This window comes from Apodemus sylvaticus, chromosome 16 (assembly GCF_947179515.1).
Source record: "Apodemus sylvaticus chromosome 16, mApoSyl1.1, whole genome shotgun sequence".
In the NCBI taxonomy this organism is placed as follows: Eukaryota; Metazoa; Chordata; class Mammalia; order Rodentia; family Muridae; genus Apodemus; species Apodemus sylvaticus.
The window spans coordinates 57,751,966-57,779,041 of record NC_067487.1 but is presented as its reverse complement, the minus strand read 5'-3'; the positions used below and the strand labels follow the sequence as shown (position 1 = coordinate 57,779,041).

Genomic DNA, 27,076 nt, shown 5'->3' with positions numbered 1-27,076 from the left:
TTGCTTAAAAAATAAATATCAATGCTACCCCCTGCCTCTATGCTGACTTGTCTCATTAAAAACGTATCTACCACCACTACACTAAAGGCTATCACCATGGGGAAGCCATGTTCAAGGGAGCTGGGACTCAGCACTGGGTGTCCCAGCAAGGCTAATGCTATGGCACACCGAAGTTAAAAGTCAGTTCTCTTTGTGCCATATGGTTACAAAGCACATCCTACTGGTTTTCCTGCTTCTTTTCTTAGGCAGGGTTTTACACAGCCCTGGCTGTCCTTGAACTCACTCATCAGAGGATGACTTTGGCCATCTGATCCTCTTGTCTTCACCTTCCTAAGGACTGAAACAGTACAGTGCTGGAGACTGGAGAGAGGCAATGCCATCAGCCAAGTGGTCTACCAGCTAAGCAATCCCTAGAGTTTAACACAACACGTTTGGTTTGGTGTTCTCTCTCTCTCTCTCTCTCTCTCTCTCTCTCTCTCTCTCTCTCTCTCTGTGTGTGTGTGTGTGTGTGTGCATGCATGTTTTAATAAAGTAAGTATATTTCTATGAAAGTAACTATGAGATACTTAAATACTTATGAGAGATCATATTACAGGCATTTCAAAAATTCCATCCATGCATTTAAATTTATTACTAGAATTTTCATCCTAGGGACTAGTGGTCATACCAGTTCATCCAGTAAAGAGTTTGTTCTGTAAGCATAGAAATTTGAGTTCAGGTCGTCAGTACCCATATAAAAGTCTAAAGCAGTATTGTGTGCCTGCAACCCCAGCACTGGTTAGTGAATCCCAGGACCTTGCTGCCTAGCCAGCCAAGAGAACTCTATGAACTCCATCTTCAATGAGAGAATCTTGTCCCAAAAAATATGGAAAAGACTGAGAGACAAAAGCTTTCCATTTATCTCTGGCCCTCTCTCTCTCTCTCTCCCTCTCTTTCTCTCCCCCCCCTCTGTCATACACACACAGACACACAGACACAGTACCCCATGTATACAAATGCATGCAGTCAAATATACATATATACATAAAGACTTTTCATTCTAAGATATTAAAAAGAAACTTCCTATGTGAGATGCTACCTATTCATATCTATATGACAATCAAATTTATATAGTCGATCAAACCTTTTCCTCTCATTTATGCCAACTGGACTATTTGTGCAGAATTTCCCAATGATAGAAAAATGTTCTCAGGGGAAATGTTGTGGGAGGGGACTCAAGGCTTGGAGGGCCTCTAGGAAGAAGTGTGGAGTACCTGATGGCTTCGTGGGCTCGCCTTCCATTCTAACGTGTAAGTACGGGAATGTCATCAGTTCCACCAAGAAGAAATGACCTTACACAAGAATAGGTTAAAAGATAAAGCAAGTACAGTCTTATGAAAAAAAAAAAAATCCCAGCCAAATCTCAGAGGAGACTGCAGAAGAGGAGAGAAAGAAGCCCCCAAAGTTTTTGATTTTCCCAGGCTACCACAGAGTAAGGAACAAGGATTTGAAGCCTCCTCAAGAGACACTCACAGACATGAGGAAAGCCCGCCTCTCTGGCTCTGGCCTGTGCATCAAAGGGTCTGATTTGCTTCTTACAATGGGGTAAAGAGAAAACAATAGTGAATTCAGAGGACTGCTCACATGTCTGGTGGGATGATGAGTACATAGGAGTTGGCACTCAGCACAGCTGGGCACTCAGCTAGCACAGCTGGGCACCAGAGCCCCCCGACGTGGGCAGCTATCATTGATCTCTTTATCGTTCTGGGGTACGCTTTGTTCCTGGTGGCGCTGGGGGTTTTGACAAGTGTGCTTTCCCTCCGCTGCAAGTGGAAACTTTTAAGAACTCGCCTGACACTCCAGAATATTCAAAGAAGCTGTGACAAACTGGTGCAGGGGCCATGCTGGGAAGTTTACTCAGTGTTTGGTCCACAATATGGTGGTCAATGTCAAGCTTTATATCTGCAGAACAAATAACCATGGTCTGGCTAAGACTCAAGCATGCCGGCCTCAAGATCAAAAGATCACACCCCAGTCCTTGGTAGTTGGGGGCTCTAAATTCTGCTCATGTTTCAGAATCAATGTTGCTGGTTGAGCCCTAACCTTCTAAGTTGCTAACTCATCATTGATCAAATAAAGCAAGTTTAATTAAAGTTTCTCTCAAGGATTTCTCCAGCTTTGAACCCTATGATTAAATGTTTCCATTTTCCTCAACACTTACCTGTCTTAAACCACAGTTCCAAGAAGTGACCTTACAATGTCCTGCAGGAGAACCGATTATTCCAGGAAAGAGGCCACTAAGCACTGGGAGCTGGAACTCCCACATTCTGGTGATACAACAGCAGTTCATCTGTCTCCATTATACAGGCAGAAGCCTCTGGTTATCAGGGTTGACCAGTGCAAGTACAGTAGAAGTCCTACCCAAAGCCAGGAGGCTATCTGCCCCCTCTCAGAAAATCCAACAAAACAGCCTCCCAGAAAAGGCTTACTAAAATGATGTGGCTTTAGGAGCACTTCCTCAGGACTGGAGAGTTGGTGAAGAGAACTTATGTTCTTGGAAAGGACCTGAGATCAGTTCCCAGTGCACACACAGAGGTTCACAACCACCTGTAATTCCTGCCCCAGGGAAACTGATGGTATCTTCTGTCCTCCACGGGCACCAGACATGTACATGGCGTACACACAGGTACACAGGCAACACTCATACACATAAAAAAGATAAAATAAATCTTTAAAAAAATGGTTTAGAAGAGGAAGAAGAGGAGAAGGAAGAGGAAGAAAAGAAGGAGGAAGAGGAAGGAGGAGGAGAAGGAGGAGGAACAGATTATTTCTGCTGCCTACTTAACAGATTTTTGGCTAACCCAATAGCTACAAATAAAATGAATGACACTGGGCTTATATTTTCCAATACTTATCAAATCCGGAGTATGTAGGTATGCCAGGCATAATCACAAACACTTTAAAAATATTAATTTCACCCTCTGAACAACTCCAGAATGGAGTAATCTTCTATCTTACAGATGAGAGACTAAGGTGCAGAGAAGTGAAGTAACCTTCAGAGGTCCAGAGCTGGGTAATGGGCAGTGACCGAATTCAAATCCAGACAATGCTCCAAAAGGCCCTATCCAGTGATATCCTACAGATCAGCAGACCGGAGAAGGTAACCTTTAGTGAGCTATCTCCCTGCTCCCAGTCCCCTTGGTCACACTATGAGCTGAAAAAGAACTGCCTATGGAAAACAAGTCCCAGATTCTGTTGAACTCAAATTGGCTAATGTTATTCTAGTACGCACGGAATTTATACCTTCCTTTCACCCACCTAAGAACCAAAAGGACCATCTTCATTGACCTAAACTCCAAAGCCCATGTAAAAATTGTAGTTCACAGCTGGAAATGGTGTTTCAGATTCCTCTTAAGAATTTCTGTGCTTCCCCCACCCCTACCTCGCCATTCTAATCTCCATCTTTAGAAGTACATATGGAACATTTTTTAAGATGCTTCTCAGCCATCCGAAGTTCTTCAGGTGAAAATTCTTTGTTTAGCTCTGTACTCTATTTTTTAATAGGGTTATTTGGTTTTCTGGGGTCTAACTTCTTGAGTTCTTTGTATATGTTGGATATTAGCCCTCTGTCAGATGTAGGGTTGATGAAGATCATTTCCCAATTTGTTGGTTGCCAATTTGTCCATTTGGTGGTGTCCTTTGCCTTACAGAAACTTTGTAATTTTATGAGGTCCCATTTGTCAATTCTTGATCTTAGAGCATAAGCTATTGGTGTTCTGTTCAGGAACTTTCCCCCTGGACCGATGTCCTCAAGGGTCTTCCCCAGTTTCTTTTCTATTAGTTTCAGTGTGTCTGGCTTTTGGAAATGCAAATCAAAACAACCCTGAGATTTCACCTCACACCAGTCAGAATGGCTAAGATTAAAAACTCAGGAGACAGCAGGCATTGGGGAGGATGTGGAGAAAGAGGAACACTCCTCCCACTGCTGGTGGGGTTGCAAGCTGGTACAACCACTCTGGAAATCATTCTGGTGGTTCCTCAGAAAACTGGGCACATCACTTCCAGAGAATCCTGCTATACCACTCCTGGGCATATACCCAGAGGATTCCCCAGCATGTAATAAGGATACATGCTCCACTATGTTCATAGCAGCCCTATTTATAATAGCCAGAAGTTTGAAATACTCAGATGTTCCTCAGAGGAGGAATGGATACAAAAAATGTGGTATATATACACAATGGAGTACTATTCAGCCATTAGAAACAACGAATTCATGAAATTCTTAGACAAATGGATGGAGCTGGAGAACATCATACTAAGTGAGGTAACCCAGTCTCAGAAGATCAATCATGGTATGCACTCACTGATAAGCGAATATTAGCCTAGAAACTTTGAATACCCAAGACATAATCCCCATATCAAATGATGTCCAAGAAAAACAGAGGAGTGGTCCCTGGTTCTGGAAAGGCTCAGTGCAGCAGTATAGGGCAATACCAGAAGAGGGAAGTGGGAAGGGGTGGATGGGGAAACAGGGGGAGGGAAGAGGGCTTATGGGACTTTCTGGAAGTGGGGAGGCAGGAAAGGGGAAATCATTTGAAATGTAAATAAAAAATATATCAAATAAAAAAATAAAGATTTAAAAAAAAAAGAAGTACATATGGATTTTGGTGATCCTAAGCTACATCTTCCCAAGATAATCCAACTCTCTCCCCTGGAGCAGAATGAACATCTTTCTTCAGTTTCCAAAGGTAAGCACTCTTGACCCCCCCCCCCCCACTATTTTGTTCCCCCACCCTCCTCTCCCATCACTGCAGGGCAGACAAACTCATGCCTGAGAAGGAAATCTGCAAATGCATGCCAACTGCCACGCTGGCTACTCCATGAATACATAAACGTGGCTGACATTCTCCAAGCCCACATGCCTCTCTTCACTCTGGGATATATTACACCACTCGCTCTCTCTTTATATAAACATGCCACTTTAAATGCTAATTCAGACGCAACACTGCATTTTTCCCCCTTGGTTTTGTTTTTGGATTTCTAACATTCAACATGACACTGGCCTTCTATTTGGCTTTGACAGGAGATATTCTGAGTTCTTACTTCAATATTTGTGGGAGAGGGAGGGTAGAGGGTGCTACCGAGAAAATAAATTTGTTTTAAAACATAGCCAAATACGGTTTGCATGTCTTCTGTTTTCCTTGAATTAAACCTCTTTCTTCTCTTTCCAAAAATGGTGCCTTCATCTTGCTGGAGATCTCACAAATCTTTTTCAAATCTATTGCAAAACCAAGGTGATTCCCTCTCCCTGCATTCTGGAAATAACCTCATTTTATCCAAACGACTTTTTGAAACAACCAGGCAAAGCATAATGTTCTGAATTTAAGCCTTTAAAAAAACTACACAGAACTATACATACCAATTGCATCCACCAGAGCCTATTCAATGACTTAGAAGGTCACTATCTAGCTTGTCTCAAAATGAGGAATTCCAAATTCAGAAATGCCTTGATGCATACAACAGCCAGGAACTCAAACGTATCTGTCGTAAGACACACTCTAGTCTCAAGCCTAGCAATCTCAGCTCCACCAGGGTCTCCAGGGACCAGCACTGTTCTCTGCTTTGACAGTCCTAAGCACTCTTAGACAACCATCTCTCGCTGTGGGTCCCTCTCACTTCCCACAGTATCCCTGGACACCCTTGGCTCTGCTTGTATAAGGAAGACAGCCAGGAAGAAGTGGAATAAGTTTATCGCCTTGTGCGTATTTATTAACCTATTTGTATATTGAAGGCTTCTCAAAGTCTACTCAAACCTCCGGTAGACTTGTTTCTGGACACTTTTGGTTGAAAGGCAGTGACAGGGCACCCAGATATGTAGTAAAAGCATGGCATCTGTGCCTCATTTTGTGTCTTTCTGTCTGTTTTACTTTGGTGGAAGGCACAACTACACTCACAGGTGAGGGAAACTACCCATCAGTGAGGCCTCACACTGCTGAAGAAATGCTTATCTTTTTGGAGGAAGACTGTTCCCCTCAAAAGATAAAGGCTGCAAGGTCAGCTTACAGAAGGCAGAGGACTATGAGCAAGCTGACCAGAGCCTGATGAGGTATACCCTGACTGATCTGCTCTCCCTGGAGCGTATACCCTGCACCTCTTCTTGCCCTTCTCTTTCTTAGTCAGTTTAGAGATTTTTTGGAGGTGTTTGGGCTCCTTTTTGTCAATCTAACTTTGCTAGTTATCTGACAGCAAGTTGGGTTCCTTATCTTTGGGGGCTCCATTGAGTAAATCTGCAGCTCTTCTGCAGATTATTTAGGGATCTGCTGATATGACAAGAAACCATGAACTGTATAATTTCTGTGTTGGAAATTACCAAGGGATATTACAGTACACAGAAAAACAAGTGTGTCTAGGAGATCTATACTGTAAATTACATAATCATGGAAATACTAAGTTTGTACTGTCTTGAGGCTCACTAGAGAGAATTCTAGCTGGCTCGCCCTTTGTAAATGGAAATATAAAACATGATGATTATCTAAGGGTACATCCTGAACCAATGTGCTCTCAAATGCCATCTTATGCATTAGCAAATTCACCCATGATGACTGGATTGGTGGAGGCTGAAAGTCTGATGGCTATAGCAATGCCGCCTTAGAGGTGCACCAGCATGAGGGATTCCTGGACTCTGACAAGACAGGTGTTCCCCTGGCCCACTTTGGGTGTAGGTGCTCCCACTGGCCCACTCTGTGTATAGGTGCTCCCTCTGGCCCACTCTGGGTGTAGGTGCTCCCTCTGGCTCCCTCTGGGGGGGGGGTCTCTAAGTGACTGGGATCTTAGCAGAGGTATTAGGGGTATAGAACGGTATGATGTGTATTACTCTTGTAGAGAACTGCATGCAAAGAACAGACGCCCAGGAACAACTTGGGGTGCCAATAGCTCCTTTATGTGTTTATATTTCCAAAATGGCTACAGTGAGCAAGTTCTTTCTGTTTCTTATGATTACTTGGCTACCTAACTGGCATGTTGGACTGCGTGGTTAAACCTAGCATGTTGAGGCAGCCAGAGACTACGTTTTTAACCTAAAACACCAGTCACATAGCCAGTCCACCAGAAGTCTCCCATTAATGAGATTTCTGCTGTACCCCAAGGCAGGTGCATGCAAGTACACTATTGAAGGGAAATATCTTCAAGATCCACATGAACGCATTGCTGGTTTTTAGGAGTATCAGAGGAGGTGGGATGGAGATCGACTCTGCTTTACATTTAGATGAGGAGCTGAGCCTCCTACAGGCCTATCTCAGTCTATTTAGACTCCTAATGTACATCTACCGTGGCTGGCACCAGAGGGCGATAGCTATTTTCAGAACTATGAAGGGAGAGGGTGCAGGGAGAAGAAATGGAAGTTGGTGAAGACGCCAGTGCTGCTGCTACATCCGGAAAGTAAAACAGAACAAAGGCGCTGCACCTCACTCTCGGCTGCCATTCTTGCGCATGCGCACACTCCCCTCCAGAGCTTCTATCTACATTAGGAGCTGCTTCTACTTTGGCTTCCTGCTGCTGGGTACCCCTAAAACCCATCCCTAAACCTTATGTGGCCAAAGAATGCAAAGTTGAGAAACCACCCACCACCCAAGTCTCCTCCTCCGTTGTTTCTACGAGAATAAAGGGGTGAGTGCAATGACCTTAGGATCCGCAGGCCCACAAGGCTCTGCGCAGGAACATGACAAGGCTCCCAATTAAACACGGTAGAGGGGAAAGCACCTGAAGTAGGAGGGAGAGCCGACTGCTAAGAAGAGATACTACAGTTTCATTTGCTTTGCAGAAAGATGTGAAAGCCCATTAAAAAAAGAGCAGGAGGGGAAGGGGGTGGGAAGAACTGGCTGTAGCCAATTTCCTGCTCCTCTCTCCAGGGCATAAACACTACAGAGGCACTCTAGGGAATTCCATACAAATAAATAAATAAAAATAAAATAAAGTGAAAGCCTCTGTCTTGCCGAGCTGTTTATTTAGGCAATTAACAAATCACACGGGGGCCTTTAAGAATAAGCGGTAGCTGTCGGGGACGCCTAGCTTTTCTTTCCAACTGTCCATCAATTCATATCTTTGCCTTTCCCACTTTTTCCACTTTCTTTGCCTACAAACAAACTCCCTAGGGTCAGCTTTCTATTTTAAAATACCAGGCAAGTCCTCAACAGGAGCCCAGCAATGCCAACACAGAGAGGTGACCAGCTACATAACAATCATGTCTGGAGAGCGTGTGTGTCCCAGGCTGATTTGATGACACCAAGGACGTAGAATCTGCCACTCTGCCAGAGGATCTCTGTCCCAGCAGACAGGCTTGGTGAAGGGGGCTACAGAGATCTAGCCCAATACATGGATTCTGCAAGAGGCCGCCTGACGTAGGCTTGTGTGCGTCCTGGAGACAGTCCTGCACCAGACATCCTACTTGGCAAGGAGAACAGCCAGAATCAAGTTCTGAAGCCCAAGGTTATAATTCATCACCATAAACACAATGATCTCATTTAAGAACTCTGAAACCCATGCACACAATTCAGTGCATGCTCTGGCATTAGCTGATAGCGTCCAGCACAGGGACCTTTCAAGTATTATAAAACTGTAGTCGTGGTGATCTTCCTCAAGAGATCAAAAAACTATCAAGAAATGAAATACAGTTATGATCCACCCTCATATTTGAAATAGAGTTTTAAAATGTCTATCTAGGTTATTTTTGCCCTCGGGTAAAGGTTTTGGTTCAAAGTTTGAATTGCACTTTCACACAATCAAGAAAATTAAGTCACAGATGTAATATCTTCTATGTATACCTATGTACTTTGCACCACAGCCCCATAAGTGATATGCAAAGCTCCTCCGTATAATAGCCGGATGGATGACATCTCTGTCATTTTCTACAGTAACAACTTCGCACACCAAGCTGCTTCCCAGGAGTGCCTCACACATCTTGGGTGAGGGTGTTCAGAAACAGCAGAATTTTGTTGTATACCTTTAAATTCCACAATGGAAATGTGGTCTTCTCTCTGGAATTTGTTCAACAATGTATTTGTCTTGATATTTAACCTTCTATATAGTATCCCTTTGCATATCTATAATGATACCATGATTCTAATAGACTCTGAGGAGAGATAAAACCCCGGAGTGTGGTAACTTAAGCCCCAAAGGAACGGAAGGAAAAGACTGCTCTGAGAATCGGAGATCCAAAGCCTTCGTTGAATGGAAAAGCAAAGCTAAAATCCACCTAATACGGCAAGCTGGCAGAGAGATAAGATTTGAGGCCTTAAAGAAGATTAGAGTACTGGAAAGCCTCAGGGGAAACTTAGCTGAGGTCACATTTTATCTAGTAACATCTTGCCTAGAAGGCAGTTCCCGTGGCTTTTCTTGCCTCTTGCTCTTTGCACTACAGAATAAAGGTCTTCATCAACTCTGGCACCTTTTTAACTTTATATAAGACCATACAATCCTCACATGAGCGCCCTTCAAAATGACTGCAAAAAATTAAAAAAAACTAACTTATATTGTCTAGAAATTATTGTTTGCTTTTATAATCTCAATCATAAGAAAGCATATTTTTCTCTTTTTTATTTATGAAAATTTTGTTTTAAAGTGTGGCATATGTTGGTTTTTTCGGACTGCACATATCAAAGTTATTTTTAGCATATTCAAAACAAAATTCAAAAATTTCAAACAAGGCTAACAGATTCTATAAGTTTCCAAGCAACAGAAATGCAATTCTAATATGAAAACTTGAAGATGTACAAATTAGAAGCAGCAGATATACCAGTCCAATGTGACTCCCTCTGAGGCACAGCCCCTCTGACAAGTTCAATCTTGTGGCTTTGGGAGCAAGGACAGTGAGGCCTAAACTGTGCCCTGCGCAGTTGCTCCATGCTATCCTGGAAAGTGAGAAGACTCAGCCCACCAGCAGGGAGCCGGAGGGATAGTCCAGTCTTCCTGCAGAAGAGTGCAGGAGTTGAAAGCATATGCTCAGAGATGTTTTCACAGCACACAAGTGTGAAAGTGCAGGACGATCATGCACTGTGACCTCAAAAAGCTGTGCTGTCTTCTTCCATTTAGGTTTGTGTTAAAATGAACCTGCCACTGTTTTGTAAATGCATTTCTTTTTCTCAGAGTCAGAAAGGGCCGTGCATGCAGAGAATAATCACTGGCCCTCTGTGGGGCACTCACTGAGGATGAAGGCTGTGGGGTTCCACACAGCTATATTATCAAACATGGTTGATTTTTTTTTTGAAGGTGACTGTAGTCAATATAAAACTGTGTTTATTTGGCGGGGCTGATTCATTTGGAAATATTAAATTTCGTAACATTCACTGAAATCGGAGGCCTTGTGTTAACCTGCCCCACCTGTTTCATTCTGCCACCCAATAAATCAATTAGTTTTTATTAGAGAAGGGACTTTAAATGCTCTATATAATTCAAAGCTCAGGCTCCAAATACATTTTATTTCATTATCCTTCTGTTCAATGATTTTATTTTTCTCAAGTGAAGGAATGCATGTATTTTCTCCCTCTACTATGCATCTTCACATCAATTCATGGCAATCAGCTAAAATTAACAGATCTCAGACCTCACTGTGAGAGCAGCATTTTAGCTGTTAAACAGGTATGATACATTTAATTTCTTAATGCAGATGAGCTTTTGATAGTTATTGAAAATATACTAACAAACCTATGGAGAATTACTATAAAGCCTAAAACAAAATCTGACCAAATTTCTAAGATTTTCAAATAAAGTATCAGAGAACAACCCAGGGTGCTTAAGAACTAAATGAAAGTACAGAGAAAATAAGCCTGCTTGCCTGCAAAGGGGTTTCCTGTAGTTTTTCTACTTTTCTCACTTCTGATTTTTCATTGTGACAAGAAATATCCCAAGTTTGAGTTTGGGGAACAGGGTCCTAACCAGGACACAGGACTGGAAAGCATTTAATCCCAAGGGCACTTCCGACTGAAGGCTGGGCCGTTCGCCTCTCCAGCTAAGAAGTGAGGCTAGGAGCTGGAGTCCATCGAGGCAAAAGTGATGCAAACACTCGGCAGTCTCAGCTTGCAGTCTAAGAAATAAAGTGGTCTAGAAAAACCGGGACAGCTGAGGCTACACAGAGAAACAGTGTCTCAAATCAAAACAAAACAAATAACAACAAAAAAAAGGTAAAAAAAAAAGTTCACAAAATATGCTCTTTAGGTTTCATCAAGAGGCGAAGATAGTCAACATAGAGTTTTTATTCATCCACAGTTAGATTAGCCAGTCTTATCTTAAATTTTAAGAGGAACTGTACCACAGACTTCAATACAAACCTGATAGAAAATCCCAAAAGTTCAAATTCAGCCCTTTTATAGTGCTAATGGTAAGAAAGCTACCCTACAGGTAGTAAAGTCTTACAGAACAAGTTCACTCTGGAAATGGCTAATGAATAAAACTATGATCTGCACAAGTATAGAATTAGCCTTAAAAATGAGAGGTGGATACATATTACAAACCAAGTCAAGGTCTGAAAATCTGCCACTTTAATAAAAGAGTGTTCTATGCACCATTTCAACAAGAGTGGATCTAACAGCAGGAAGTCACTCAAAGACTTCAGCCATCCAAGTGTAAAAAAAAAAAATCTGTAACAAAGAACAACCACAGATTTCAAGAATATATGGAAATGCATTAACTCCTGACTCAGGATACTTTGTATTACCTGCAGATCAAGTCACATTTTTGTTTGGCTATATAACTGAATTTTTAAAACTTAAGATCCTCCTAGGAGTTAGTAAGAGTTTACAATGCTCACACACAGATCCAGCAAATTATAATGAAATCATTACTATTTGTCTTTTATAAATAAATTCATACCATTTGTTGATTCATTAATCTTTCAATCGCCATCAAATGACCATGTTACAATCGCCAATAATGACTACATTACACACAAGGCAAAAAGAGATTGAGGAAAGAGAGTCCTTGTACTTACAGACTTCCTCTTCGGGGGAGGCTCAGCTCCTTCTGCAAAAGAAAAGAAAAAACACACATGGGAGATGCCACACCAGCCAAAGTCACCAGAACACTAAGTAATACGAATGAACATCATCAGACTTGATTTGGCCTTGTCAAGACACCAAAGACTTTGATGACATAATTTTATTTTGGATTCCTCCCAACGCCACTCTTGCTGTGGAAAAGAGGTCTGAAGGGGAAGTTTATACTACAAACAGCTGATCTGATTTGGAAGCCTAAAACCTTTCAGTCTGCTCAGTCCACTTGATTGACATACTAGGCTGAGTTGAACTGTCCTATGACTGAGAAAAGTCTGAAGGACCAGGGGCCCTATTTAGACCAGCAACAGATAGTAGCAGGAGAAATTTCCGGGCATTATAATTAATTGAAAGGTGGAATGAAAAGGGCGATTAGATTATTAAGTCAGGTCGACTTAACCTCCAAGGAAACAAATTCAGGCAAAACACTACACATACCAAACATCACTCTCTCTTATTTGAAAGGGAGCCTGCAACTGGGTTTTCTTCTGGAATTACTTCTCAGAAGGAGTGTGGCATTTCTTTCTTAGGTATTGAAAAGTAGGTTAATGAACCTCTAAAAGGTAACCAGACAGCCACAATTACCAGAGTGTTTATAGTTCTAAAGTCCGCTCTCACACTTACCTCAAATTAAGATCATTATCTACAGAATCACAGAGAGGCAAAGGAGCAACAGCAAAAACCCCCTCACAACCAACCAAGTAAGCAAACAAACCGCACACAAAATCCTGATTCAGACATATTCCATCCACTACAGAGGCCCTGCTCTGATGGACTTCTTGATGACAGTAAATTAAAGAACATGGATCTATGAGTCCCTGACCGACTTAAACTCAAAATCCAGTACACTACAAATTCCGAAGAGTCTGAATTTAGCCATTCATCCCTAGAATGCTCATTTTTTTGGTGTTTCCCAGAAGCCCTAGCATCTTCTTTGGAAAGGTGTCCCCACCCCCACCCCCATCCCCGCTTCACACTCACCTTGCCTGCCCTCTATTTTTGCTGGATCCTGAATGTTTGTCATGGGCAACGGCCTCAGACATCACTTCTAAACAGTGCAATTTACTCTAGCACAGCTTATAGAAAATGGCCTTGAGAGCGTCTGAGGAGAGGCAAGGAAGATATGTGGCAAGGGCTTCAGACATAAAGACACCTCCCTGCTAACTTATAAATATGTTTCTTACGGAGTTACCATAATGTGTCACTGGTTCGTGCCGGGGAGAGCAGTCAGTAAGTTAAGAAACGAAGCACCCTCCTCGCCCAGAGTGAACATTTTTCTTTGTTTGTTTCTACATTTCCCCCTTTGAATCTTTGATTTTCTGCCAAGAAATTACCATGCTTGCTAATGCTGGCTTCCTGATCTAAAATAGAAATGCACCTTTATCTGCTGATGACAAGAAGACAGTCTTTAACCAGGAGAGACTCCTCAGGGGCAGAAATGCACACACAAAACCAATGAACAATTTTCTGTATATGAATCTTTCATTAAGCAAACATTAGAAATTAGTTTTGTATTTGGCCTTTTTTTTTTAATGATTCCCTAAAAGTCATAACTCATTAGATTGTGTCTTTCAGGAAAGAACTGACACACCTTGTTCAGCAAAAGGCCTAGAGCCCAGAAGGTTACCACTGCTCTGGCAGAAACTTGATTAGACGGGCGCATAGATGATACCAGAGGTGTTATTAGTAAGAGCAATCGAGTAATAAATCCGATGCTATATCAACTATATATGCAAACAGAGAACTGGAAAGACAGAAGAGGGAAAGGCCAAGTGAGTATATTGATGGTTCAATTAATCATAGTCCTTGAAACAACCCCGTCATAAATTGGCTGTTTTGCTCTCAGAAAAAGCTGCTGAAAAGTCAAGATAACAGGATAAGAACCAACTCTGTTTTCCCTCAGAAGCCTTTCCAGTAGGCCTAGAATTACGAGTTCTAAATAAGGAGAAAGGTTACAGTGGCTCACACAGCTCCCCTGCACCACACGATGGCTGGCACCTGAGCTTCCGGGATGAGGACATTTAATAGGGCCACTGTCAGCTGACCTGGAGCCACCATGCTAACCAAGCTGAAGGAGCTAATCCACCCGACGGCTTGAATGTCAGGCTCAGGATGGGAAACTCAATTTGGTAGCAAATTGGAATCAGATGTGACGGTAATAAAGTGAGAGAAATGAATGTGCTGTGGCCAAGACCTTGTGAACAGTAGCTGTCTGAGTCTGCAAATACCAGGGCGTTAGCAATTGCAGGCCAAGCAGGCGGTGGCTACTGCCCTAACGTACAGACACCACATGCTAATAAATCAGCACAGGTCAGACACAATGAACAGCATCGGGGCATTTTACTGCCTATGCCCTCATGGTACTCCATGTGTGTGTCTTCATTTGCTTTCCTAACTGTCAGGATAAGGTCACTGTCGCATACTTAGATAATTAGGTAAGATGTGTGTGTTGGCCCAGGTCATAAACCAAAGACAGCATTTCATATACAGAGCCTATGTGCTAAAGGCTGTATTAGCAAGAACTGGTGGTGGGTCGGGGAACGGGAAACAAAGGAAATGAGGGGGTAAGAATCATCTATATGAACTAAATATGCTTATTAATTATTTCCAGATTGAGAACTTATTTAAGAAGAGTATTTTCATAGATGCTGAATGCTCTGTGACTTTATTTATTTATTTATTCATTCAGTTATTTATTTATTGGTGGGGGGGTTGTTGTTGTTGTTGTTACTTTAGTTTGTGTTTTTGTTTTGAAAAAGAGTCTCAGGATGTAACCCAGATTGGCAATGCCCTGCCTCAGTCTCTCAAGCGCTGGGACCATAGGCCATGAGCCAAAATATTCGTTCTCAGTGGCTTAATATATTGTAGACTGCTCTTTATCATTATTTTCTGAATATGCACTTTGTTCCATTTCTAAGAATGTTAAATAGTCACCTTGAAAATTAGTAGGAAGTATAAGTAACTTTTTTCTGGGACTTGTCTTTTTCTTGAGATCTCCCAGTAAGACTGAACACGGCCTTGCACAGTGTGCTCACATATAACCCCAGCACTAAGAAGGCTGAGGCAGGAGGATTTCTTGATCCCACGAAAATGGAAGCCACTTTGGGATATATATATATATATATATATATATATATATATATATGTATATCAAGAGCCCTTTATCAAAAACAAAACAAAACAAACAAAAAACAAAAGGAAAGTCAGACCAAGCAGAGAGACTGAAGATATTAAAAATATTTTCTCAAATTTAAATAGAAAACTCATGCAGAGTTCAGGACAACAAGAGAAATCCAACAAGTGTGTGTGTGTGTGTGTGTGTGCATGTGCCTGCCTTTACCAGCCAGCCTCAGCCTCAAATGGGGGGAAAACCGCTTGCAAGGAAGACGGCATGAGGTGCTTTCTTATGAAGAATGTGTCTGTCTAAGCTGTATGTATTAAAGAACTAAGTGGGGGACACAGAACATAAAACTCACAGAGAGGAGTCAAAAATTAGGACCTCGAGGTATTTGGGGAGTTTTATGGAACAGAAGCACAGCACGGATGTGTGAAAATCAAGACGGTCCATACGCGGCTGTCATAAGCGTCTGCACCGATAGATGGATGTATGAACATGGGTTTAAGAAAGGGGCTGGGGCTACAGAGAGTCTGGAATCCTCAGCATATACGATGCTATGGAGAGCAGTGAGCCCGGGGCACAGGCCAGGGAGAAGAGTTGGAAGGAGGCGATGAAACAACCAGGACACAGACCACGGAGAAGCATTCCCAGAAGGATCTGCTGCACTGAGGAGCCGCCGAAGAGGCTGGGTCTCCTCAAATCAACAGAAACTGAAGTGGGGCTGACCTTATTTTGTGGGCCTAAGCCAGCACTTTCTACGGCAACAAGATGACTGAGAAGACAGAGTCAGGAACCAGGCCAGAACCAGGAAATTAAAATCCGAGAACACTTCGTACCCTTAGCGCACTTTGGAAGGGAACCACGTCAGAGAGCGCCCCCTGCAGGTTGTACTTGTATCTGTCTCCACGCCTTTATCTCCCCGCTCCTGGCAGGTTCCAAAGTCAGGTGGTTGCTTTGGGACTCGTGCTCCAGCTGCCAACCAGGCAATTAGAAGAAATATGAGCTTCCCCCACAAGCACAAAGAGAAGTAGGGCAAAAGCCACGATGGCCTTATCTGGCATCAATGGGAGGGGAGGTCTTTGGTTCTGTGAAGGCTTGATGCCCCAGTGTAGGGGAATGCTACGCCGTGAGGTGGGAGTGGGTGGGTAGGTGGATGTGGGAGCACCCTCAGAAACAGGGGGGAGAGGAGTGGGATAGGGGGTTTGTGGAGGGGAAACTGGGAAGAGGATAACATTTGAAATGTAAATAAATAAAATAACCAATAAAAAGTTTAAAAACAAAAAAAGATTGCACAGTCTAACCTGGATGTGTAAATTCTAACCAGGGGAGAAAATGACGGGGAGACATAATTCTGCTCAACCAGTTCTGTACACTGGTTGATTTGGCTGAAGTAGAGATTCTGAAACCTGACTACACATTAATGTCACCCAGGGAGCTTTCTAGAAAGCCAGTACCTGAGCATGACCCCTAGAGAGCCAGAGAGGGAGGAAACACTGTTTGCAGCAATTGTTTATTACAGGTTAGTTATTTCAAATCCCTTTAAAGACTACCGATTTGCATAAATCTTTTACCTGCAAAACCTTTTCCTTAAGATTTTTGTTTCCCATTAGGGAATAGTAATTTCTCAGGCTGTCTGTGATGTTATTTCCTCTGTGGGCGGGAAGTGATACAGTGGGGAGACCTACAGCACCCCCATGCACTGGGGCACGGTTCTACAGCACAGTGCTTGCTGCTGAACACGGAACACTGTGGGAAAGCGGCCAGGGGTGAGGTCAGTCAGAGGCCAGCTCTCCGAAAGGAATGCTCCGGCCACTTGACTCTGTCACCAAGAGTTAGGCGCAAAGGTAGAGGCAGAGGGCAGAAAGGTTTGTCTCAGAGATCTGGATCTCACATAGAACTTCCTGGTGAACCAGAGCAGAAGGCAAACAATGACTGTCAAAAGCGTTAGGAAACCGCCCTGAAAGCCCATGGCTGTCTGCACAGACAAAGAAGAGCCAGGATACCAAGACCACAGCGGTGAGATCTGAAGTGAGTTCAGGATACCAAAGCAGCAAATTCTTGCAGGATTTATTTTTCTTTTTCTGCCTAAAACCACTGGACGGGTTACCAAGCATCACCACTGAAAGTCCACCAGCAACTGACTAGAGCAACAAGCTCATTAGATAGCGGTAATAAACCAAGGGCTGGGAGATGGTTTGTCTGCGCATCGGGATTTGCTACATAAGTCCAAGAATCTGACTTCAGATTCCCAGTATTCACCTAAAAGGCCAGGTGCGGTCACATACACCGTGAGCCCAGCACTGTGGGGGTGGCGACAGTAGAATCACTGGGGTGTGTTAGCTGCCAGCCTAGCTCCAGTCTCAATAAGAGACCCTGTTTCCAGAGATAAGGGTGGTGATAGAGCAGGACACCCAATGTCCTCTTCTGGCCTCATGCATAGGTGCACACACACCCCTCCACATGCAAACCACATGCACATAACATGCACACACACACACACACACACACACTTCATCATCATCATTACCATCAGCAGCACCTTTATCCAATATCATTTCCCTCACCTATCCATTGTGAAAAGAAGAAGTAAAATGATGTTCGAGTACTTTACACTGTTCCAACAAAGTATCTAAGGCTGAGAAGTTCTTTATCACAAGAGGTTTGTGCAGCTCACAGTTTTGGAGGCTGGGGATCCAAGTGAGAACGTCTCTTGGCCTCATGGTGAATGGTCACAGTGGATATAGCATGTGCAGAATAGAGTTTAGGATGAAATAGAAAGCCAGAGGGATTCAGGGGCCAGGATCTCTCTCTCTCTCTCTCTCTCTCTCTCTCTCTCTCTCTCTCTCTCTCTCTCTCTCTCACTCATAACAACCCACTCCAGTAAGACGTAATGTCCCATAAGAAGTGCAGAAAGCCCTTTGGCAGTTGGTACCCTACCAATGCCACACCCCTCTGAGCACACCTTACCTCCCGTGAAGATGGCACCTCTGATAACCTAATCACTTCCCAGCAAATTCTACCTCATAAAGGTCTCTTGTCCACACTGACATGCCCAGGGCCAAGCACTCTAACAACAAGAGCCTTTGGGGGGGGTCACAGAGAGGTGACTTGAGAGGCTGACAGACGGGGGGCTGAGGAGAATACAACCGAGGGGCATCTGCCAGTGATGGTGACAAGATGAGGAGGACAGAGTGGACACCAGCTTTGCCCCTAGCACAACCGGAACAGACACATTTTAAAAGCAAAAACTGAAGTTATTCACTTGAGGGTCTATAAATTCGGTTACTGAGAAGTCAAAGAAAATCTTCTGCCAAGGGTGAAGACAAGGGCCCATTTGGGGATTAAAGCAAGTGAAATGGGTTTTCTTTATTCAATCACACACTTCTTAGTAAAGGTTGACATGGCAGAGACCATGCCAGCTCTGGAGATAAAGGACTTCACTTAGTGGAAAATGCAGTGTGAAAGGGCCTGGAATGGAGGAGAATTCTTCAATGTACTCAACAGCAAAGGATGAGGAAGCTGGGTTTCCTCTGGGGAAGGCCAGCACTGTTTCTTGCCCACCGACCACTGTTAGGCACAAAGGTAACTTGTGATGGAACCAATGCAAGCGTTAGCCTTGAGAACAGTGGTTGCCAACCTGGGGGTCACGACTCCATTGGAGGTCAAATGATTCCTTTACAGGGGTTGCTTAAGACCATTTAAAAACACAGATATTTGTACTATGGTTTGTTAACAGTAGCAAAACTAAAGTTATGAAGTAGCAATGAAAATAATTTTATGGTTGGGGGGGGGGTCACCACAACATGAGGATCTGTATTAAAGGCTGGCGGCATTGAAAAGGTTGAGAACCTGCTCTAGAAGAAGCTCTGGACTAATTAAACAAGTAGCAAAGCCTATTTTCCCATTAGTTGAGAGACAGCTTGTGGCCCAAGCTGGACAAAGCAGATGCACAGTGATGCTTGCTTGGGGGCCCGGGGGAAAATATTTACTTGCCTTATCCAAGAGGTAGGAAGCTTATGATAGGCATCAAAGGTGGATGGAGGGGGATGGAGAGAAACAAGGCACCGGGTGACCCTTGTGGAGCAATGGATCCGGTCTTGTGTATTTCCAGACTTTAGGGACACGTGAACCAAAGACGCCTGTTGTTGTTTAAACCATTTGTGCTTTGCTTTTATAATTCAAAAGTTCCCAAGTGACACATGTTCTGCTTGTGCCTGCTTCTGCTACTGTAAGGTCCGGGCACTGGCCAGGCAGCCTCCGGGCAGGGTGAACACTGTAGGGAGGGAAGGTGGGGTGCAGGGTGGGTTGGAGCGAACCCTTACTATGACTGGGAAACAGAGAAGAAAGAAAACTCAATAGGACAGAACGCAAAGGCAAGGCTTCAGTCATGTCACGGGCTGTGTTCCAAGAGACTGCGCTTCTCCTGTAGGCAATGGGGACATCATGGAGCCCTTCAGCAGGAGAACACGGCCAGGCGACAGGATGAAAAAGCTTCTCTCCAGCATTAGGGTGTTGCATGGCTCGCAAACAGCAAAAGAGTGGGAAAGGTCTTAGAGGCTTGCTCTAGCATCCTGGGAGCGTGGCTGAGGGGCAGGACCAGAGATGAGGGAGAGGAAGGCAGGATGCAGAGAGGCAGGCTGAATGCAGGACTAAGCACACGGTATCTTACAGGTTTGAGAAGGCATACTCGGTGTCTTAGTCGGGGGTTCTATTCCTGCACAAACATCATTACCAGGAAGCAAGTTGGGGAGGAAAGGGTTTATTCAGCTTACAGTTCTGCATTGCTGTTCATCACAAAAGGAGGTCAGGACTGGAACTCAACCAGGTCAGGAAGCAGGAGCTGATGCAGAAGCCATGGAGGGATGTTCCTTACTGACTTGCTTCCCCTGGCTTGCTCAGCCTGCTCTCTTATAGAACCCAAGAGCACCAGCCCAGGGATGGCACCACCCACAAGGGGCCCTCCCCCGTTGATCACTAATTGAGAAAATGCCCCACAGCTGGATCTTATGGAGGCACTTCCCCAACTGAAACTCCTTTCTCTGTGATAACTCCAGCCTGTGTCAAGTTGACACACAAAACCAGTCAGTACACTCAGCTTCTGGGAAAGTCAGAACCATGATGGGCAAGGACAGAGTGCTACCTGGAGACTGGGGTGTGGTGTGGTGTGTGTGTGTGTGTGTGTGTGTGTGTGTGTGTGTGTGTGTGTGTGGCTGGGGTGCTCAAAGCACAGAGGGCTTTTAGAAGGGAAAGGTTGGAAATGTGAACCGGGCAAGGGAACAGGAAAACACGCACGTTAGCAAGAGGGTTCCAGTGTGGGACCAGGGATAAAGCTGCAAAGCCGGGATCTTGGGCTTGTTGCAGGAAAAGTTAGCATCCAACATGACAAACCCCCCTTCCACTCCACACTTTTCATGGAAGGTAGGAATTGTGTGTCTATATTAAACTCACCTACATCACAGATACAGTGATGGACTCTGGCGCTGTGTGTCAACAAACACAAGTTCATTTCATTTTCACCATTATCCCTGAGAATTCCTGGTAATTCTCAGTATTACCAAATGAAGGAATGATGGCAAAGGTCTCAGCCTGTCCGAACTTCACACCTGCCCAATCCCAGAAACTGTGTCTTTCCTCGTGGGGTCACAGCTGGTTGGATTTGTAGCAGTCTCCCCTCACATCCCCTTCTAAGGGCTTTCAGAGTGGTCAACACCTGCCAGTCACATCTCTCCACAAAGAGGCACAACTGACTTGGGCAGCTTCTTCTAAGCAAATTTCACACTAAATTGTTTTTTACAGACATTTTATTTGAAGGGCAGTCCTGAGAGCATGTTACTTTTAACACGGACTTTTCTCCAGCAGAAAAGGCGGAACGAGCCAGATAATCAGCTAACCCTAAGTAAATAAGCCGGTAAAACAAGTTTCCTTCCCAGTCCATTACTGGGGCTTGGGATACTTCCTGGCACATTGTGCCCTCGATGTCAAAACATCAAGCTTGGGAATCAGACGTGTGTGTTCTCAGTATTACCGAGGAGATGTCCACGGCACATCCAAGTTTGCACAGCTCTCTGCGGGGATTTGAGACAGATGTGACTAACAGCTGACTTCACTGAGCGTTTACAATGCACCAAGCTATCGAGGTTAACAGTTTCTGGACCACAGTCATATTGCACTTTTGAATGCTCACTTTCCCCAAGAACAAAAGAACTTTTTTATAAGGAAAAGTTTTTGTGTTGTGTTTTGAAGCTAAAGAAACTAGTTTAGGTCATATTGAAAAATCTAGGGTTTGTTGTTGTTGTTGTTTTGTTTTTTAATAAAAGAAGCTACAATAGGAAAAATAACCCAGATTCATTGGGGTTAAGGCTTAAAGATTATATTCATTGTGTTGAAGAGATGAATCAATGAAGCAAGAGGCTTGAGCTCAGTCCTCAGAACTCATGAAAAAAAAAAAAAACCCAGGTGTGATATACTTATAATCCCAGTCCTAAGCAGAGAAAGGCAGGGAAATAAATCTCCAGGGCTCCCTAACCAATCAGCCTAGCTTCCTGGCAAGTTCCAGGCCAATGAGAGGTCCTGGCTTAAGAAAGAAAAGGTGTTTGGTATCCAAAGATCATCATCTGAAGCTATCTCCAGATTCTATAAGGCCATATGCACGCACACACGAGCACATGTTCTCTCTCTTCACACACACACACACACACACACACACACACACACGCGCGCGCGCGCACACACACACAAATGCAAAACACACACACAAGGGCATACACCACACAAATAAAAGAAACATAAATCAAGCATATATAAAAAGACAAACAATGCCACCGCTTTAGTTCAACCCAAGGTGATGCTACAAAGTGTCCCAAAAGACCCCTTTCTACCTCACAAAATGAGGCTCATATCACCAAGGCACACTCGGTGTGTGTGAACAACAGTGTTGTTGTGACGCTCGGTCCTGACAGCTCCCAAGACCCTCGGCACCAGTGTTTTCCACCTAAATATATTGCTCAAACTCAGTGAGGAAGGCAGGCAGGGCAAAGGGGGTCTAGAAAGATGACATAGCTCAAGTTCATGAGGGACAGTCCAGACACCTCTACCTGTCCTCTTGAACTTGGCTGTGGTTTGTCAAAGGCTGCAGCAGAGACACATTCAACTATTCTATTAAGAGGGACAGTCTTCTGTCTGGACATCAAATGCCAACACAAGATATTGAAATAAATTGTCTTTAAGACATACAAATTGTAAGTTCCTTCAGCATCTGTATAAAATTAAGGTCGTTGTGAACAAGGTCTGACTTCTCTTTTTGTCATTAGAACAAATTCATGAAGCCTTTTGATAAATAAGTGCATCAACCCTGCCACCTAACTATGTTTCTTGGTCCTGGGGCAAGCCCCTTGACCCACAGTGAGCTGAGATAAAATGGCCGCACTGCACAGCTGGGCCCACACAAGGCCCTGCAATGTGTTGGGTTCTCCCATTTATTACCAGCAAATTACAGTAAATTCAAAATATTGATCTGCAAACCCCTATATGGAAAGAAAGTTACCATCGACTTTTATTGCTTACTGTTGGGTCCAATTCTCTGGAATCAATAAAAGCTACAATGTTCATAAGCTTCTAAGGAGAGAGTTAATATAGTGGATATGAGACACCTCTTAGAATCATTATAAGTCTATAGAATTCTCCATCAGCACCATGGCAAGCATCTTCAGTGTTCAAAAGCCTTATCTGATTTCAAAGTCTTCTCATTACCCAGGAAAATGCCCTGGGAAAGAAGTGAATATCGATGCCAGGGACTGAAAGCAAGCAGTTAGAAAAAACCCTGCCAGGCAGAACGCCTCTCTCCCCTTCACAACTCTCATTTATTCAAACGCAAATCACCGCCCCACCCACAGTGAACTATTAGTCAGTGTGCTCACTTTTTATATCTCAGTCAGACTTCAGAGGAGTTTTCTTGACACTGGCTTCCACACCCGATCAGGGGAGGCCACTTTGCTTAAAACCAATACAGCTGCCCCTACTGTAAAGAGTCAAAATCCTTTTATGAACCTGCTTTAAAAATCAGATAGTAATTCAAGGGTTCCATTAAAACTACACACAACCTTAATACTAAGGGCAAAAGGCTTTTTATAGAACCAGGAAACAGGGTAGGATGAGACTGTCCGACTAGGGACTGGACGTTTGCTCCGGTGAGATGAATCATTTTTATCTACTAAGGATACCTCACGGTTTATCCAAGCCATCAATGTTCTGAGGGCCTATTTTAGTGTAAAATTTATTGTCAGACCAGCTCAAGGGAGCACTTGAAAAACTAAATGAAGCTAATACCCACAAGTCTACTTTCTCCAGGCTATTCCTCTCTATCTAAATGCAAAAGACGACACAAAATATTCATGCAAAATGGATGCAGGCCATGGAGATTCATGACTCACATATTCAAATAATCGATAATGTGAATGCAAACCTCTAACAGTGCTGAAATTTATTGTAAAGAGATGGCTCAAGAACATAAACAATCAACTTGAATGTATTTCACTGAGGAAGTAATAGATCCTGTTTGTGACAGAGTAAAGAATCTGACATTTCTGTTATTTTTAAAGACTTAGTTTATTTGAGTGTGTGTATTTGTATGTGGTGTGTATAGTGTCTATGTGTGTAATGTGTGTGTGAATGGGATATGTGTATATATATATGTGATGTGTGTATATGTATATGTGTGTGTGGGTGTATGTGTTATATGTATACGTATGTGGTGTGTGTGTGTGTGTGTGGTTGTGTACACATGAGTACAGGTGCACTCAGAACCGAGAAGTAGCAGACTCCCTTGGAGCTGGAATTTCAGGTGGTTGTCAACCCCTCCCCCCATGTGGATGCTAAAAAGCCAACTCAAGCCCTGTGAAAAATCAGTATGTACTCTTAACTCTTGAGCCATCTCTCCAGCATCCAGACCTTGATTTTTTTCCTTTCCTTCTCTTTATTTTTAGTGTTTTCTCCAGTGTAAAGCTGGAAGCATGCTAGAACTGGGACCTCTGAGAAAGATGGACGCCTTGTCTCCTACTTCACATCTTCACCTCAGTACCACGAGCAAAAAATGGTACCACCATGGCTGCTACCGGGTGTGTTCTCACTGGCTGCCTGGAAGCCTTACCAACACACCCTGTAGTATGGTAAGCTTACCAGTATTTTCCAAGTAGAGCAGTCGAGTCTTAGAAAACTCTCTGATGCCAGGTGGTGGTGGTTCATGCCTTTAATCCCAGCACTTGGGAAGCAGAGGCAGGAGGATCTCTCTGAGTTAGGGACTAGCCTGTTCTACAGAGTGAGTTTCAGGACACCTAAAGCTACAAAGAGAAGCCCTGTCTTGAAAAACAAAACACACACACACACACACATACACACACACACACACACACACACACACACACACAGAGAGAGACAGGGGGTGAGGGGGAGAGAGGGAGAGAAAGAGAGAGAGAGAGAGAAGAGGGAGAGAAAGAGAGAAAGAGAGAGAGAGAGAGAGAGACAGACCGACCAGAGGGGAGGGGAATGGGGAGAGGAAGGAAAGGGAAGGGGAAGGGAAGGGAAGGGGGAGGGGGAATCCTCCCTTCAAAGTCAATTACATTACATCGAGCATTACATCGAGGACAGAGGAGAGAAGACCGAAGAAGCCCCGTCCTCAATGATGTTGTCTTACAGGACACATTCACTGCGGTCATCCTGTCACAAACATGTCCATGTGCGGAAAAAGAAATCTCCATTTAAGTGGCTCATTTTCTGTTCTTTGCAGCTAAGTACATTCCTGGTGGAAATCCAGAAGTCCTTCCCAGGGACTTCCGCCAACCTTATAACTGTGGCTCCTAATGCATGGTCAAAGTCAGCATAACCCTGAGAGCTCAAGTGAGGGCAACTCCGTCTTTCCCAGAGAGTATGGACATGGAGTCTGTAAACCGCGCCTAGGTTTTCCATCAGAAGCAAGTCTTGGAAACATTGATTACAGATCTGTCAATTTGTTTCCTTCCCCTAAAATAAATTCGGGAGAGCCTCACAGTGCACACTAATGACTTTGAAGTTAACCAAAGAGACTCTAAGCCTAATGGCATCGCATTTGTGACAGTTAATTAGCAGAAAATATTTCAGTGCAGAGATGTTTCTGCCTTTTTTTTTTTTCATCAAAAGCAATAAAATGCTTTGGGGTTTTAATTGCTTCTTCCCCAAGCCTGGTTTCTAGTTCTCTCCCTGTGAAGACACAATCCTCCCCTTCAAAGTCAAAATGGTAAATGGTCCCTTGTGACTGCAGTGACCACAAGGACCCTGCCTGGGGTAGACATTTAAATTTGAGCCCTAAGAAGACTTTCACAACATAGCTCACTGTTGTTATCCAAATAAGAAAGATTTCAAAGCACTCCATCTCTACCCTTAACCTACGTGAACATGGCCATCTATAACACCTGTGAATGGAAGCATGCACTCTGGTTTCTATAAAGCTACATCTATTAGGTTCTTTCAAAAAAAAAAATAACTAGCACACTAGACAATATCCGATTGCTATGTATACTGTGCTGAAGAAAAGGTGTGTGTCCTTGTGCTGAATCCTCTGGATTGCCTTGGAAGTGTGAAACGGGCACGAGTGTGGACTCCTTTCTCATGGAACACAGCTAAAAATGCAATGACAAAAAAAAAATCACACGATATTGGGAAAAAATTTCAGCAAGTGGGGGAAACACACTTTGAATCTAGAGAACTCTGAGCTGAACTGAGTGTGGGGATCCTACAAGGCCACTCAAAACATCTCATTATTTACACACGCTGACAAATTTGTTCCCATTTTTTTTAAAGTTTCTGTCATTTTTAATGCCAGCTTTTAAACAGAAAAAGACAAAGCAAGCTGAATAGCACTGAGTTTAACTGCTTATCAACTAAAAAAATCTAAAAATAGTGGCTAAATTGGATTTCGAAAGACTCATTGAGAAATTATTTACACACTTACGATTGAGAAATAAATATGCGTATCCTATATGATAAATCCTATATACCAACCCATGCATCTTTAGGCTCAACAGGATGAATATGAAAGGACACAGCCTCAGAGAACCTGCAAGGTACAGTGGATTAAAAGACTCCCGGAGTCTTCTCTGCAGAGTGCATGCCAGCCCCATTTAGACTATGGCTTTGGGCAACTTCTGTGCCCTGTCTCTGACTTTCTTTCATCAGTGGAAATTGCAGTCCCTGTTAGGAGGATTCAATAAAAGGCACAAAATGCCTAGAAACAGAGCTGGAGCATAACAAGTCCTTTCCTATTGTTATTATTCTGTCTTAAATATGTATGCACTAATCTGACACCGCAACCCTAGGGTTTTGCCCTTTCAAAGTACCAAGTATTCAGCCACATAATAAGTTATTATGCTAATATACTATATATATGTATGTATATTCAGTGCACCAAAAGACAGATTAAAAAGTAGTAACAAATTTAAATAGACTCTAAGCCTACTGCAATGAAAGCTTAGAGAATCTATTCTATTCTTGTTTTATTGATAGGACTCTCAGGTGCTTCCCAAATAGCTCTATTTAAACCAAAATGGATTATCTAGGCACTTGAAATTGCATTTATCAAGCATGAAGTCCACCTATTAATGAAAAGTAAACTTCTTAAAGGGCTCCAATTTTATCTGAGCACATACCAGCGTATGTCCCAAGACGATGATAGCTGTATATTTTAAGCAGCCTCCATTTTTTAAATCTCATGTAGCTTTCGTTAAATTTTAAGAGAAAAAACTTATTGCTTACTATGGCCAGGAACAATATGCTAGATTCCTTGTGTGCAATTCTGCATTTTTCCAGGTCTGCCTTTCATCAATAAATAACAGTGTTGCTTTAACTAAAAAGTGTAGAAAATTCTGATTGAATTTTCCACTTCAAAGTACACAAAATCATTTCATCTAAC

The 27,076-nt window shown here is 43.2% G+C and overlaps 1 protein-coding gene across 3 annotated transcripts in view; it reads right to left on the bottom strand.

Annotated features, from left to right (window-relative positions):
* The window catches only part of Mast4 (microtubule associated serine/threonine kinase family member 4), a 606,534-nt gene that overhangs the window by 283,857 nt on the left and 295,601 nt on the right, over positions 1 to 27,076 (bottom strand). For all 3 annotated transcript variants that reach the window (XM_052160085.1, XM_052160077.1, XM_052160082.1), the window contains one exon: positions 11,960 to 11,991. In XM_052160085.1, the coding sequence (XP_052016045.1) occupies positions 11,960 to 11,991 (32 nt within the window). The remainder of the gene's footprint in view (positions 1 to 11,959; positions 11,992 to 27,076) is intronic.